The 15,439-nt window shown below is 33.4% G+C and overlaps 3 protein-coding genes across 4 annotated transcripts; all 3 read right to left on the reverse strand.

The window, feature by feature from the left end:
- Positions 1 to 212: 212 nt before the first annotated feature.
- On the reverse strand, positions 213 to 1,613 carry LOC108860746 (putative F-box protein At3g23960). The gene has a single exon (XM_018634598.2). It carries the CDS (start codon positions 1,542 to 1,544, stop codon positions 366 to 368), a length of 1,179 nt encoding a protein of 392 aa, XP_018490100.2. The 5' UTR covers positions 1,545 to 1,613; the 3' UTR covers positions 213 to 365.
- Positions 1,614 to 5,471: 3,858 nt separating this feature from the next.
- LOC108860748 (uncharacterized) lies at positions 5,472 to 7,533 on the reverse strand. 2 transcript variants are annotated; one of them, XM_057011316.1, is made up of 6 exons: positions 7,158 to 7,533; positions 6,838 to 6,931; positions 6,540 to 6,616; positions 6,310 to 6,366; positions 5,973 to 6,209; positions 5,472 to 5,885 (listed from the first exon to the last, which is right to left on the reverse strand). In XM_057011316.1, the coding sequence occupies exons 1-6, from the start codon at positions 7,266 to 7,268 to the stop codon at positions 5,748 to 5,750; spliced, it is 714 nt and encodes a 237-aa protein (XP_056867296.1). In that variant the 5' UTR covers positions 7,269 to 7,533; the 3' UTR covers positions 5,472 to 5,747. The 2 variants fall into 2 exon arrangements, with proteins under 2 accessions (XP_056867296.1, XP_018490102.1); XM_018634600.2 differs by having other exon boundaries at positions 5,472 to 5,882; positions 7,158 to 7,524.
- A 504-nt stretch (positions 7,534 to 8,037) lies between these two features.
- Positions 8,038 to 13,096, reverse strand: LOC108860747 (phosphoinositide phosphatase SAC2). Its single transcript, XM_018634599.2, has 16 exons — positions 12,598 to 13,096; positions 12,289 to 12,493; positions 12,051 to 12,216; positions 11,311 to 11,536; positions 11,080 to 11,156; positions 10,803 to 10,990; positions 10,602 to 10,699; positions 10,390 to 10,523; positions 10,161 to 10,283; positions 9,681 to 10,041; positions 9,477 to 9,598; positions 9,273 to 9,386; positions 9,021 to 9,182; positions 8,769 to 8,927; positions 8,572 to 8,665; positions 8,038 to 8,481 (listed from the first exon to the last, which is right to left on the reverse strand). Exons 1-16 carry the CDS (start codon positions 12,700 to 12,702, stop codon positions 8,383 to 8,385), a joined length of 2,433 nt encoding a protein of 810 aa, XP_018490101.2. The 5' UTR covers positions 12,703 to 13,096; the 3' UTR covers positions 8,038 to 8,382.
- Between the last annotated feature and the right edge of the window lie 2,343 nt (positions 13,097 to 15,439).

A 15,439-nucleotide genomic window follows, 5' to 3' on the forward strand; every position in this document is an offset into this window, starting at 1 on the left:
AATAATATAGATTTGACCTTAAATTAAAACTTCCAAATTAAAGAGATTTAATCAAGGATGATGATATTCTTAAACAAAGGTGATAAATCTAGCCGATAAGAAGAAGATCAGTTTTTTAGTCAAAAAAAAAGAAGAAGAAGATCAGTTTAGACAATGAAATTTATAGGATGTGACACGTCTGACTGCTCATCCAAAAGAAACATCAACCAGTTTATAGAATGTGAGTCATGTGACACGTTTGACAGAAAAATCTAACCAGTTAAATAAACTCGATTAATCTAAGCAGAAAAAAATCCAAAGAAGATGACTAAGAAGCCATGATTCTTTACTCGAATTACAAAGCCCTTAAAATTTTCATAAAGCTCTTAAAGAAGCTTCAGATTCTCAACATAGTTGATATAGATGTCAAATCTCTTACCCCGAGACGCTTCCATTCCTTGGATTCCAACCTTTGTTAGTGTATTTTTCTCCACATTAAAGTAGATGACATAGGAAAGCGAGTTTTGGAGAAAAGGCGCCAAGACAATTTCATTTGTACCAACTATTATTCCAGCAATCCCCATAGTTTCCGTAACTACATCCTTCCACAAAGGAGGTAACACATATAAATGCTTGCACCATTCAGCGCCGTCTCGTAGAACCCACAGCTCAAAACTTTTACTTGCTCGACTAATATTATCACCTGGAGCATCTCCAGACATAAGCAAACCCAGTTTCCCATTGTAATCAACCAGAACTGTCGAACCGTGCATGACTCTACCGAAGTTCACAAAGCTGAACTTCTCAACATTCATATCAAAACAAGCTACCATGGAAGTCACTGAAGAGGTGTTGGCTCCAGCTGCGTAGTAAAGAACACCACTGATGGATATCCACTTACCTGAAGAACTATGTGGTGTGGAACAATGGACTGACCTCCACGACAGTTTCTTGTTGGTTCCTAACGTCAGAACTTGGTGGTTCGCAGAGACCCGGGAGCTTTCCATTGACAACACCTTGAACTCTTTGGAAACGGGGTCGTATCCGAGATAGCTTACCACTATTCCGAGGAACCTTTTACTACTCAACTTCAACCGTGGTAAGGTCAGAGACTGTCTCGTGATGGGGTTATATATCACTGGATCTATCCTCCCCTTCCAGACTGGGTTAAATCCATAACACAAGAAGCCGTTCGTGCAACCGAGTAACATGTGGGAACTTCGGAAACGTGCGAGATGATTGGCTGTTACAGTATAAGACGACGACGAGTTCTCTTCTTTTTGAGGATGAGGTGATGATGATGACGAGAAGGAGATATGGTTACTGTAGTGATCTTGGCATACGAAGAGAAACTGAGGACGAGTAGAAGATTTGGTCAAGAAGGAGTCTGTGAAGTCTTGGCTTCGAAGCATGGAGGACCAGGACTTGCATGCGCAACGACATCTGGCTATGGCCTTCGCCGACAGCCTCGTGAATATCTCCATAGCGAGGTCATCAGGGACCGGTAATGAGTTTCGATGAGTTGACTTCCTCGATCGTGTGGTAGGAGGGCCTCGTGATGTCATGGCTGAGTTGAGTTCGTATCGTTTTAAGAAAGACGGAAGAATAGTTACGGAGAAGGAAATAAAGGAAGATAGTACTGTTAATTAGGTTAAAGTAAAGATGGATTTACTTTAACCTAATTAACAGGATGGATCCATCTTTACTTAGGTTAACCCTTATTATTACAACATAACCCATATAGTTTGACTTATTACATCAATACCAAAAAATCTCTTTCTCTTGCGTTGAATCTGCAAGTACCAAGAAAAATATCATATACCAAATAGGCCCTAATACCAAACATATCCTAACATCAAGTACAAAAACTAAGGGTGGGCAAAAAAAACCAAACCGAACCGAACCAAATCGACCCAACCGAACCCAAATCGATTCAAACCAAACTAAATTATATGTCTAAACCATTTGGTTCGAGATTTTATCAACTCGAATAATTCGGTTTGGTTTAATTTTAAACCGGACCAAACCGAAATATTTTTAATTAGATTAATTAAATCTATTAATAATATTGACATTTAATATATTTAGCAATTTAACCTAAACAACTAAACATAATTTTATATATACACTAGATATGGATCCGTGTGCTGCACAGATTTTGATTAACATTTTAATTTTATGAATAGCATAATAATGAGAAACTTTTTTACTAAAATTGTATGATTTTTGCATATATTGTGTGAAAAATATCTAATGAAAAAAGAATTCGTTTTCATATAAGTTTTGGTTCTTACTTATATTTCAATAATGATGGCACATAAGCGAGTTATTCACAACTCCATATATAGGACTAGAGAAAAAAATTCATATGCGAAAATTCATACGAAATTCAACCTAAAAATATGAATAAGAGTGAAATCTAAAGAATTTAAAAGTTGAATAAAGCTAATTGAGTCGATGACAACTTCATACACTTTATAAGCTCTTAGTTTAATGTTTGTATTAACTTTTTTTTTCTACAACATGTTTGTACTAACTTGATATGTTATTTTTGTTGTTTAAACACATTCCATGGTAATTTAGTAATGTTTGTGTTGTCGTTGTAGGGTCTCAGAATTTTTTTTGTGCACTTGTTATCATTTATATATTTTGGTTTTCATGGTTTATTCTTCTTTAAAATATTCATCTTTAAAATATCTCCAATCTAATTCTATATATTTCTCTACACTTTTTTCATAAAATAGATAAATTATATTATAGATGTGAGTTTCTCCAATGTATGACTCTATTATACATTTTTATATTTTAAGGAAAAATGTAATGAATGATTCTCATCTTTATATATATAAATAAAGATAAGTATATTTCTATATTTAACTCTAACAATAAAAGAACTCTATTACATAATCATATGTTGGAGAAAATTCTCATCTATAATATATATTTTTATTTTAGAAAAATATAGAAATGGATATACATGTGAATTAGAGATATTTTTAGTTGTTTAACCAATAAAAAAAATCATGGATCAACATTTTTATCATGCAATTAGAGGTAACTAAACTATTAATATTTTATGCAGTTTGATACTTATTCGTTTCTTGTAGCCACAAAAATATATATGTATGATAAAGACCATGTTTCTCAATTGTGTGGATAAATGTCTATGGAAATAATTGGTTCTACATTTTAATAGACATGAAATAGACACAATCATTAATAAGTTTTTGTGATTTAATTTATGTTAGAAGATATTCAATATTATTAGATATAGTCTTGTTTTTTCTTTCTTTAAAAAAAAATAATTATTCAGTTTTTCTTACTTTAGATATGCAGTTATAGTAATAAAATTTTCTAGAAAATAAATATGCATGTAGCCCTAAATTATAATTTTATTTATAAAACAAATTAATTACATATATAATATTTCTAATAAAAGAAAACAAAATTACATATTTATCTTTACATCAAATAAGAGAAAATTCATTCCTATTTGTTCTTTTTTTTTCAGATTACTTTCTCTTCACTTCTCAATAACAATAAATATTTTTTAAACCGTTTCATCTTTAAATAATTTTCCGAATTCACTATTTTATGATGATATATTTCCATTATAACAACTTAACTAAAAACGAATTATCAAAAACATAGTAAAAAATGTAATAAAGTGATTCATAAAACTTGATTTTTTTACCAAACACATATAAAAAACAGTTATGGAAATAATATAATAATATATTTTAGTGACTAAGCACCAAAAATTATATTCCTATGACCAAACACATTTAATAAAAAACATGACAATATCCTATTTTTATGATTATTCATTGAAGAATGTGATAACTGTAAAACACTACTAAAACAATTATAATACGAAGAATAGTAGTAACAAAAAATTGAATTTATATTAATCGAATGAAAAAGACATCTAATACTGTATGTACGTATTATTATATATTTTAGTATATAAAGATTACTTACTTTAGTAGTTGCTCCAATTAGTTTTGGATTATCTAAATCAAATATAAAAAATGGAAAATCATTTCAATCATATATTACTAATTCAATTTTGAAACTAAAGAAATTGATTTAGTTTTTAAATTTAATAGTAGATCAATACATATTTATATATTTATTTCCTTGTAATTATATATTAGTGTCTAACTTATAAATTAATATAAATATAGATAAACATAATATCAAAAATATGACAATTTTTTTTAATGTTGGTTAGTTATGTTTATACAAACTATAAAAAACAATACATAAATGTAGTTACAACTAACAATTCTACATAATTTATGAGGATAATGTTTTGATTACACTACTATGAGTTTTTTTATAAGATCCACACCAGATGGAGTATTATTTGAAAAATGCTGAAAATTTCCTATAATGTTTTTCTAAAATAAACTAATAATTCACCTTCTATTAAATTTGAAACCATACCACATTTTGTAAAAACATTAATCTTAGTCACATATATACCAATGGGACTTCCATAGAGAATTAGTTAATTATAGAAAAAATAAGAAGATTATTTTTACAACTCTTTTTTGTTTAGAATTCTTTCTTTTTAAAATATTTTAATTTATCATTAAACAGTTTGTTGTATTTTTAGAATTTTAGAATTTGTTTTTTAAATATTATTAAACTACTATTTTGTTTTATAATTCTCTTTATTCATGATTTAAAAAAATTGGAAATTTTTGAAAAAGAAAAGTATTTTCATATAGCTTTTACAATTTTCATTTTTGATGTAAAAAAGAAAATTACTATTAATTTACTATTTATATGGAAATTTTTTTATTTACAATACTTTGTTTCTCAAAAAAGAAAAATTTCTATTAAATAATTATTTATATGGAATTTTTTATTTAACACATGTCATAATCTTAAATATAAAATTATCATATGTCACAATCATGTTAGTTATTAACTTTGAAAAATCAAGCTTTATATAATAAAATTTTATTTTTACAATGAATATAATAAACACAACTAAAAATAAAATAAAAAAATATGAAATCTCATACATTAACATCGAAACCAAAACTTCATGGTATCTACCTTTTTCATAACTTTTTGAAAATCCGGTCTATCGTCAAGAAGCTTGTAAGATTATTCTCTCACATAATGTTCTAAATTCCTTTTTAAAACATTTTGAATTGATTGATTCTGATTCTGTAACTTTGACATGAACAATAGTAGCAAGAAAAAACAATTAACTATTCAGAATCTAGGGACATGTATTAGTCGCATCATAAAGCTCTTGACTTCACACATCTCAATGGTCTTAGAGCATTTGCATCACTAAATTTTAACAAAATTCACACATTTTTTAATAAAGAAAAACATTAAAATAATCTAATTTTGTTGAACCTGCATGCAGCGAGTTCTCTCCAATAAACCCATTTTATCACTATTTCGCAGGTTCCACGACACGACGATCGACAATTGATTCGATTATTAAACTCTTTTCTTTTTAAAGGCAAATAGAAAAAGAAAATAATAAAAAATACTTTTGTGAACATCCATAAAGTTCACCGATGCTGATGACCTTAACGACTCTTGCGTAGTTGACAACAATGCAATCACAATGTAGAGAGAACAAAAGAGGTGGGTATAGTTTACAAACACGACAAGGCTTTGAGTTTGTTGTTTTGCATCGCCATTGATAAGACCAGAACCTGTCCTCTTCTGGGGTGTGACTAGTCTCGACAAAATGCGGAGATGAGTTAACAGAAACATGGGACTCTCTGAAGAGTCTATGAAGTGGGGACTCCACAGTTGTTTGACGATGGTGTTGTTGTTCCCTGAGCAGCAGATTGAGCATTGTTCTTCCTCCTGTTTCTTCTCCCACCATTGTTCTTCCCCTTCTTGAAATCCTGCTGATGCTCCACCTGCTTTCACCCCTCAGTTAATCATCAAGAACAAACCGTATCTTAAAGGATGAGCATTATTAAGAGACTAGTGTCTTATAAATCTGATACCCCTAAAGAGAAGGAGTGAGCTGTGGAGTCGAATGCGAAAGGATTATTAAACCCCATAGGACTTGTTGTTGTCTCAAAGGGTGAGTGCTGAGTATTTGTGTCAAACACAAAGCTACAAGAGGAAGTGAAAGTTGAAGCAGAGTAAGGTGGTGATGATGAGGCGAATGCGTCTCCTTGAAGCATCTCATGAAACAGATCTTGTAACTGTTCAAAACTATCCCCTCCTGAACTCGTCTCCTGCCCAAAACCAACATCTCAAAACGTCACTCAGGGGAGGGGGAATCAACAGCGTCTAGTAATAAAGTACATATGGGAAAACTAATGCACAGTATCTTACACTAGGCTTGGATTGATTCATCATCGTCGCCATTTCGCTCAAGAAATCTCCCATTCCCTGCAAACACAACAATCTAACATTACTACATGGGTTCATATGTTCAATAACCATACAAAAGACATGTCAAGAAGCAAAGTCATATCAGTTGATCCATTTTCAACAAAAGACATGTTTCTCGTTTCGAGAACAAAATTATAAAAGCAAAAAAAAAAAAAAAAGAGGGAATTTACGTTTTGGTCAGAATCATCATCATTACTATTATAAGCTCCAACGTCATAGAGGAACCTCTTGTTGGAGTCGGATAGAACTGTGTGCCCATAAACAGAAAAAAAGAAAGCTTAATACACAAAAACATAAAAAAATTATTTCTTTAAAAGAAAGTACACAACATCAAAGAACAAGGAAACAATAGAGGTCGTCTCTTCAGTTATCTAATAATCCACTCCCGTTGTTTCCATCAAATAAGAATATATATGGAATTGACCAGAGTTTTTGAAGTGAAAATTAAAGCTTATGAAAAGTACCTACCAGAGTAGGCTTCTTGGATGCCCTGAAACTTCTTCTTGGATTCATCTATAAACTCCAAGTTCCCCATTGACGAGCAACGATCTGGATGCCATCTCTAAATAACAAATGTCAATTCAAAAGTTTAGTTCCTAAGAAAATGACTTCCTTCACACAAGAACATATAATCACAGTTTCCAAAATCTCTCAGTTCAAACCAATCAGCTAAAGTTGAATCCACATCCCATATGATTAAACTTACAAAACAAATGACTTACTAGTACATGTAAACACTCCAGATCAGAGTAACAGATTCAGTAAGAAAAAAAAAAAGAGAAACTCACAAGAGCGAGCTTCTTATAAGCAGAACGGAGCTCCAAGTTGGTGCATTCTTTTTTCAGACCCAGAAGAGCATACAGATTCTCACTTCCTTTCTCGCTATTGTTCGAAGCCATACCCCTCACTTTTTGTTCACAAAACCAGACAAAACAAAGAACTTGAACTTGGGTTTAGTATAAAGTGGTTCGATGGATTTGAAAGCACGTTCTTAAGACACGTAAACATGAGCATTAGGGTTTGAAAATGCCGTGATATAAAAGAAGGGTTTGTTTGTTTTTTATTTAGTTTATCCTCTCTGTCTTTCTTTCTACAGCATACGTAGAAATGGAACTCTCCAGAACCTCTGTTACCCCCCCACTTGTCTATGCTTTTTTCTTTGACTACTTTTCTGTATTTATTATTGTGTTGGGTGGATAAAATGTTACAAAAAATGATTCAAGATTCACGAGAGTGCGGCTGAGATTTTTCAGGATTTGGTTTGATATTTTCTTATTGCCTCTCCAGAAGGTTCTAGTTCTTATGAATGTGGTGGTCCTCCTTCGTAAAGATGGTGCCTTCTCTTTAATTTTAAACGCGTTAAAATCCGCGAGACCCCCACTGATGACTAATCTGTCGTTTAACCAAAGTCATTACGAATGGGTTATTGTTTGTTTAAATCTTTTTGTTTTCACAGTTCATTGCTAATTAAGCTAAAACAATTACTCCAACCAGAACTTGACCTCCTTAGTAAAGTATCAAACAAAGATTGTTTTGTACTTTATAATGCTTAGGTGTCGATTTAGAATAGTGTGTCTTGATGTACACGTATCTAAAGACACGTTAGACCAAAAATAACTTTTTTTAACTCTGTTGTGGAGTAGCGGACCAGTTTTATAGGTGAAGAACAGTACTAACGAGCATCCTCTCTGTTTTTATTGCATTCGAAATCTCTCCCCCAATATAAATAAAAATGTCAAAAAAAAGTTAAAACCAACAATAAGATCCTGAGTTATGATCATCCTGGATCATGTCTTCAAGTAAATTTATATACAAGTTTGTTTTACCCTCTCTTCTCTTTCTTTTTCTTTTTTTCTTGTTTACCTTTTCACCTTTTTCATTTTGATCCGATTAATTAAATTAGCGACGGTTAGTTTTTCATTTTCAGTTATTTTTTCTTCGCTGATACGCTTCTTTCTTCATCAGCACTCAAAGCTGTGTATGTTTCTTTTTCTTCTTGTAGAAAATCTTGTCTCACCAGAAATGTCCCTCTTCATCCATTACCCACCTCACATAGCCTTCAGGAATCCCAGCAATGGCTGCTTCCTTCTCCTCCACGGTTACCTCATCTCTCTGTCAATAAATAATAAAAGCAGAGTTTTGATATTAGAACACAAAGTATTATGATGCATCTATGGCTCTGCTTTGTATTGTTTGCTTCACCTTTGTGTTGCCGGAACAAGATTCAATGACACGTATTTCTGACTCTATCTTTGTACTTTCAGGGATGGTTTCGAACGATCTAACCACTGTGGATCTGCATTAAGATGAACAAGAACAAACAATGTTTGGTTGGTAACATTACAAGTCAGTCACTGATGAAATCAGAAAGAGATCTTTTTTTCTTCTTTTTTTGTTACCTTCCGTAACTCTCATCTTCACAAGAGTTTGCTGAAGAAGAAACCCAATCCATATCAAAAGCTGCACATGTACATTGGTCACCATGCTCATCACTGCACAAGCAATCGTTTTCAGTTATCTCATCTAATCCTATTTCCTCCAATGTCGCTGGTGGAGCACTGCACACAAATCCATTCCCCAATACTTAGCTGACAACACCAACCCAAAGTTATAGATGATTGATTTACAATAATAAACTTCTTTCTCTTTACCTCAAACTAGCAGCAATCATGGCAGTTTCAGACGTTGAGATCTCAGGTGCTGAATCTGAAAGACCTTTACCTTCTTCATCATTTTCAGTTAAACCATGTCTACCAGCTGTACTCCCCTCGCTAAGGATGCTACTTTCTGACAGAGATCGTTTCATCGTAGACCTAAAAAAGGCAATAAACTGAACTGTAAGTGACCTCTAACAAAACATAACTACTCTACAAATGCCGTCTTCATCTAACCAGGAAACGTACCTTGAATTCTCCGGTACAGAACTGGCAAGAAACCTTGCTGCATTGTAATGCTGATCAGAACCCAGTTCCCACAGCGCTGGCTTATCTTGCTGTGGCTGAAAGTATCCCAAGAACCTGTAAAATAATACAAGTGAAAAAAGTCAAATCATACCAAGAGAGAGCAGAGCGGCGTTAGAAAGAGAGAGAGATTTAAAGCCAGCCTACAAGTTAATTGCATCTTGCTTTTCAGCATCCATGTAGGCGTTACTGTAGTAACGTTGCAGAGTTCTGAATAGCTCTTGTGACTGAGTGGCTGCTTTCCACTGACCACGCCTTTCACAAAATATCTGTCGACAGTAATAATAAGATCATCGGTTAATAATTTTAGCAAGGCAACAGCTTATGGACAGAGAAGCTAAACAAGGAGACCTTGTTGTGTGCTGCAGATCCTCCATACTGAAGCGCAAGTGTATCTCCCATTGTCTCATAAATTCCCATCAAATCTTCGGCTAGAGGATTATCTAGATCAATGGTAGTGGACTCTCTCAACCCCAAAGCGTGGAGTTGACGCCCAAATGCTACCAAACCATATGCATACTGAGCAACGTTGGTTCGATCTAAACAGTCTATGCAGTTGGTCCTCAGGATTCCTTTCTGAAGCAAGGTGGTTGCGTCCTTGAGGTGATCCTCCTTTGCATCTTTATTGTCATTACTGTTCTCCAACGCTGAATCTGATGCAGTCTCATCTTTGCTGGGAAGATCATGAGTAGAACATTTACCAATGGTGCTCCTGCAATAAAAACCAAAAGGAATCAAAGCCTAGTTAGTGGCAGTGAAAGAGGAGATGAATAATAGCTACTCAAGAAACAACATAGAAGGCTAAAACAGTTGGTAAATTTGGATACTCACTCCAAGGTGGATGGATTCTGGTTCTGAAACCCATCTGAAGATAGCTGACAGTAGAAGATGCCAGTCAAGTTCAGTGCATAAGTAGCCAATCTATCGAGAATTGCCAACACGTTTGTGCCCTTTCTGTAACAGAGGAAACAAAAAGCAGTTTCAGCAAGTAAAAACGCATATTCTGTTACTAGAACATGTAATGAAAACAAAAGAAAAAGAAGCATATGAGGTTGTGTACTTTCTGGAGTGTTTATGCAGATCCCAGTGAAGAGGCCTTAGACGATCCTCCTTGCTTAGCCCTTTATTTATAACTTTAATAGCATTTGCAAACTCTACACGCAGAATACTCTCACGAGGCCTCTTTTCACGCGTCTGTTTTTATCAATCGAGTTTAGGATTGGTCAGGGTAAGAATTTGTAACTTCATTGACAAGTAAAGAGTATACCAAACCTTTATCAAGTTCAATATAATGATTGGGTTCCCATATCTCCTTGCAAGATTTTCAAAATGCAGTCTCGTTGCCTCGTAGCTAGGGTCTTTCGCTGACACTTTACCACATAAAAAGAGAAATCAGCACAAATATCAAAGCAAGAGATAAGAAACAACTATAATGTTGTTGGAGAAGAGAGAGAGAGAGAGAGAGATCATTACATATAATATCAGGTCTGATATTCAAGCGTGAGGTCTCCTGAGACCAGAACAAAGGAATCGAACCCCGGTTCTGAACTACAGAGCTTATTCGGCCAGGATTGCCATCTTGAGCTTCCTCGAAAACAATCTGCTCTGTCTCCACATCATTAGCTACCCTGCCTTTCTCGTTCAAACCACGTTTCAGATATCTGAGGGAACAAGATAGAAAGATTACACCTTAACCAAATGAAAGGCTTGAGATAGAACAAGCTCAAGGTGGAGTGGTTTGTATGTGTACCTTGTGCCAGCATAATGCCTAGACCGGCGTGCAATTAGAGTCAGCCTAAAGTTCTTCTCAGAAACTGATAGTTTATCCTAAATATTAGACAAAGAGATAAAGACATTCCAAAGGGTAAACAACTTATAATGTTACATTAGAAGACACAAGATTTGAGAAATGTTAAAAGATATCTCTCAACGTTCTAGAGAGTAACAGAAACCTTAGGGAGCAATAAGTAGAAGTGGCTACCTGTTTGAAGAAACCATAAACAAGGGCAACTGTCCACATACAGTCCTTAGCGTTGTTTCGGATCCGTCGAGTTAAGTAGTCATTCCAGACAAACATCGATTCATAGTAAGTATGTCCTTCCACAACACTGTTTGAAAGATTGCTCTGAAGTGAATGCATGATGTGATATGAATAGCTGAAGAAGAAGTCCTTTGAGAGATCCACAGTGCAGAGAAGCCTCTTGTACCTAATAACATTCCCAAAGAAGATAAAAAGAAGTTACAAAACGGAACATGATTCAGAACCTGAATCAGTAAATAATCTGAAGAAGAAAGGAATGTACAAAAATATAACAGATTAAACAAAATTAAAAAAAAAAAAGAGCTCTCCCTTTCTTGATAATACCTCTGTCATATAACATAATCAAAGTATATACAACAAAGAGAAGTGTGCCCACTGTACATGCCTAGAAGTAGTAAAAGAAAAAGTGCAACAAAGATTGGTCTGGCTAGAGATATAACAAAATGAAAATTAATGAAACTCTAAAGCTGCTGGATTATCTCCAATAGGCAAAAGACACACAACCTGTGACAACACACTCTTATTGAGCAAGATCAAAGAGACAGTAAGTAGAATCTAAAATACAAGTGATAATTTCAAATAAAAAAGTAATGTAATGTAATGTAATGTAGTGAAGGTACCAAGGTACATGTTTTTTTTTTTGTTTCATTTTGTTACAAGCAGAAGTGACATAAGAAAACCTTTTCTCGTCCTTAGAATAAGCCACATTGGAGAGCACAGAAGCATGTGGGATCGTAATAATCTTGCTCTTCGCCACACCGTAAACCGTGTGCCCGCAGATCTCACCGAGCTTCCTTCTCTTGGTGATTATCAGCATGTAATAAGGTCCCAAGAACCTTACGAATCCTAAAAAAAATGTAAAAGAAATATGTTAAAGCTTTTAGCCAAGTGAGCAACAAAGCAGAGATAATAATTTACCGATGATGCCGTAGCAAGTGGTGACGAATTTCAAACCACCGGAAGATCTGTTTCCTTCGTGTATCCTTCTGAGAGTCTCGAAGCATTCGGCTTCTGTGTAAGGCGTTGAGTCTTGGTAGAAGTTGATCTCTGCTGGATCTGTCCTGTCTAACTTGAGAACCCTCCAACAGGTTCGGTTTTTATCTCTCCCAATCATATAGAAGTTCTGTTTTTTTTTACACACAAACAAAAAAAAAGGTTCAGACTTTAGCAAATCTTATGGATTCATCATATTCAAACAAAGACACAATAAGAGAGAGAATCATTCACCGAGCGGGTCTCGTAGAGCCTGAACTTTTGGAGGAAGGAAGAAGAAGAAGAAACATCGACTTGTTGTTGTTGTTGTTGGTCTATCGATCTCTCTGGCGCAGCCATTTTGGAGCTGACACGAGAGGTCTCGATAAAGTCGGGTCCTTTCGATTGTAATTAAAACAAGACAAAAGGGAACCAAAACCCTCCTCCTCCTCCTCCCAAAATAGATCACAGAACAGATTATACAACCCGTACAGATCAGACAAAACTGAATTATTCTACACAAAAACTCAGAAACAAAATAAAGATCGAATCTTTTGCAATTTACAAACACAAACGAAAACGATTCAAGAACCACCCTTTTGGTAACACTGTCTAACGGATCGAGATTTTGCGGGGAGAGAGATTAGCAGAGCAGGTTTTCAGATTGGTTAGATGATGAGGAAGAAGAAGAAGATGATGACAGAGCTGCGGTGACCGGAACCACAGAAAAGAAAAGAAAAATGAAATTTTATTTTATTAATTTTAAAAAAAGTTTTTAACTTTAGGCGCTCGTTTATATATGAAGCCTCTCCTTCATCGGTAAATTTTCTAGAAAATATTGTCTTTGACAGGAATATTTGATTTCGAAAAGGTATGTTTGACTTGTTAAATCTTTGTTCAAACTTAACTAATGGTGACTTGTTGTAATTTGTTCCTTTATGTTTTCAAATTAATAAAAATGTCTAATTCTTGCATATATTAATTATCTATACTTTTCTTTTTTTTTAAAAAAATGTTAACTCCATATGAGCTGGCCGACGAAATTTTGAGCTTAAATCATTTAATTACACAATTAAATCATAAACTATTTTTCTACAGTACAATACAACCCATAAATTTAAAACTGTATTACTATATCTTAGAAGGAATAATAGTAGGACATGTGGAAATCAGAAGAAGAAAGCAACGTAAGTATACAGATAAATATGACAAAAAAGTATACAGATAAATATTGTAGGACAAATGATGTAAGAACTTCTGGGAAAATTCCTTAAAAATACACAGACTGAATTTATTTTGCTGAAAAAATATACGAACTTTTTTGGCTTCCCAAAAAATACACAAACTAATTTTGATTGTCCATAAAATACACGAACTTTTGAATTTTGAAGGTTTCACACCTCGATTTTAATGGTGTAAACAGTGACTAACAGAATAGTAAGACGCCGTTAGACACCGTTAACTCGGACTAAAAAGTTCATGTATTTTATGGACAACCAAAATTAGTTCGTGTATTTTTCGGGAAGCCTAAAAAGTTCGTGTATTTTTTCAGCAAAGGAATTTTAGTATATGTATTTTTAAGGAATTTTCAAATGGAGTTTGGGTATTTCATATACTATTCAGAGGCTAAATATCTAGACCTAATACATATCCAAAATTTTATATTTGTAAACTTTCGGTTTGGTTTTGGACCAAATATTTTCGATCTGAAAAATCCAGATCCAGAAAAAAGCCCAAACCCGACCCAAAGACATTGAAAAAAAACATATTCTCTATCACATGATACATGTCCGAAATTTTATATTTGTAAACTTTCGGTTTGATTTTGGACCAAATATTTCCAGGTCAGTTCTGATTCAAGTTTTTGAATCCGGCTAGACATTTTAGCCGGATTCAAAAACTTGAATCGGAACTGACCCAAAAATATTATGTCCAAAACCAAACCAAAAGTTTACAAATATTTGTTGAGTCCAATTTAGTCGAAATCTATCATATATATCTAAAAATTCACAAACAACTCTAAATTTTACATCGAAAGTTTCATATCAATTAAAAATGTTTCTGTTACAAAAACAAAACTAAAAAATATTGCAAAAATAATAACAAAATTGTTAGCAGAAAGATTTTGTCGGATTGAATCTATTCGTGTCGATTTTATTAGGTCCAGATTTATTCGGATCAGTTCTTTTTTGTTTCAATTCTTTCAAGTAGAAGAGTTTTGGACCCAACAAATATTTGTAAACTTTCGGTTTGGTTTTGGACCGAATATTTTCGGGTCAGTTCCAATCCAAGTTTTTGAATCCGGCTAAAATGTCAAGATTAGGTCTAGATATTTTAGCCGGATTCAAAAACTTGGATCGAAACTGATCTGAAATATTCGGTCCAAAACCAAACCGAAAGTTTACAAATATAAAATTTTGGATCTGTATTGGGTCCAGATATTTAGCATCTGAATAGGATATGAAATATCCAAACTTCGTTTGAAAATTCCTTAAAAATACACATACTAAATTTTCTTTGCTGAAAAATACACTAACTTTTTAGGCTTCCTGAAACATACACGAACTAATTTTGGTTGTCTATAAAATACATGAAATTTTTAATTAGAGTTAACGTCATCTAACGGCGTCTAACTATTCTGTTAGTCACTGTTTACACCGTTAAAATCAATGTGTGAAACCTCCAAAATTTAAAAGTTCGTGTATTTTATAGACAACCAAAATTAGTTTGTGTATTTTTCGGAAAGCCTAAAAAGTTCGTGTATTTTTTCAGCAAAAGAAATTTAGTCTGTGTATTTTTAAGAAATTTTCCCTAAAAATTATAGATCATTCCTAAATAAGTTTAGAGGAAGACAGCATGAATCTGTATATCCATTAAACAGAGATTAAATATAAATATATAAAAATAGCCCAATGGTAAATTTATAAATCATTTAGAGAGGAAAACATATAACAGATAGTAACAAATACAAAAGGTGAAGTATATAATTTCTTTGGTGCATAAAAAAGTATATAAATTATTTCTCTTAGTATTTTCCATGACTTGATTGATAATTTCTTATGTTGCTTTCATTTTTCCCATTTATACAAGTTTTCAT

Source organism: Raphanus sativus, chromosome 5 (genome assembly GCF_000801105.2).
Source record: "Raphanus sativus cultivar WK10039 chromosome 5, ASM80110v3, whole genome shotgun sequence".
Taxonomy (NCBI): domain Eukaryota; kingdom Viridiplantae; phylum Streptophyta; class Magnoliopsida; order Brassicales; family Brassicaceae; genus Raphanus; species Raphanus sativus.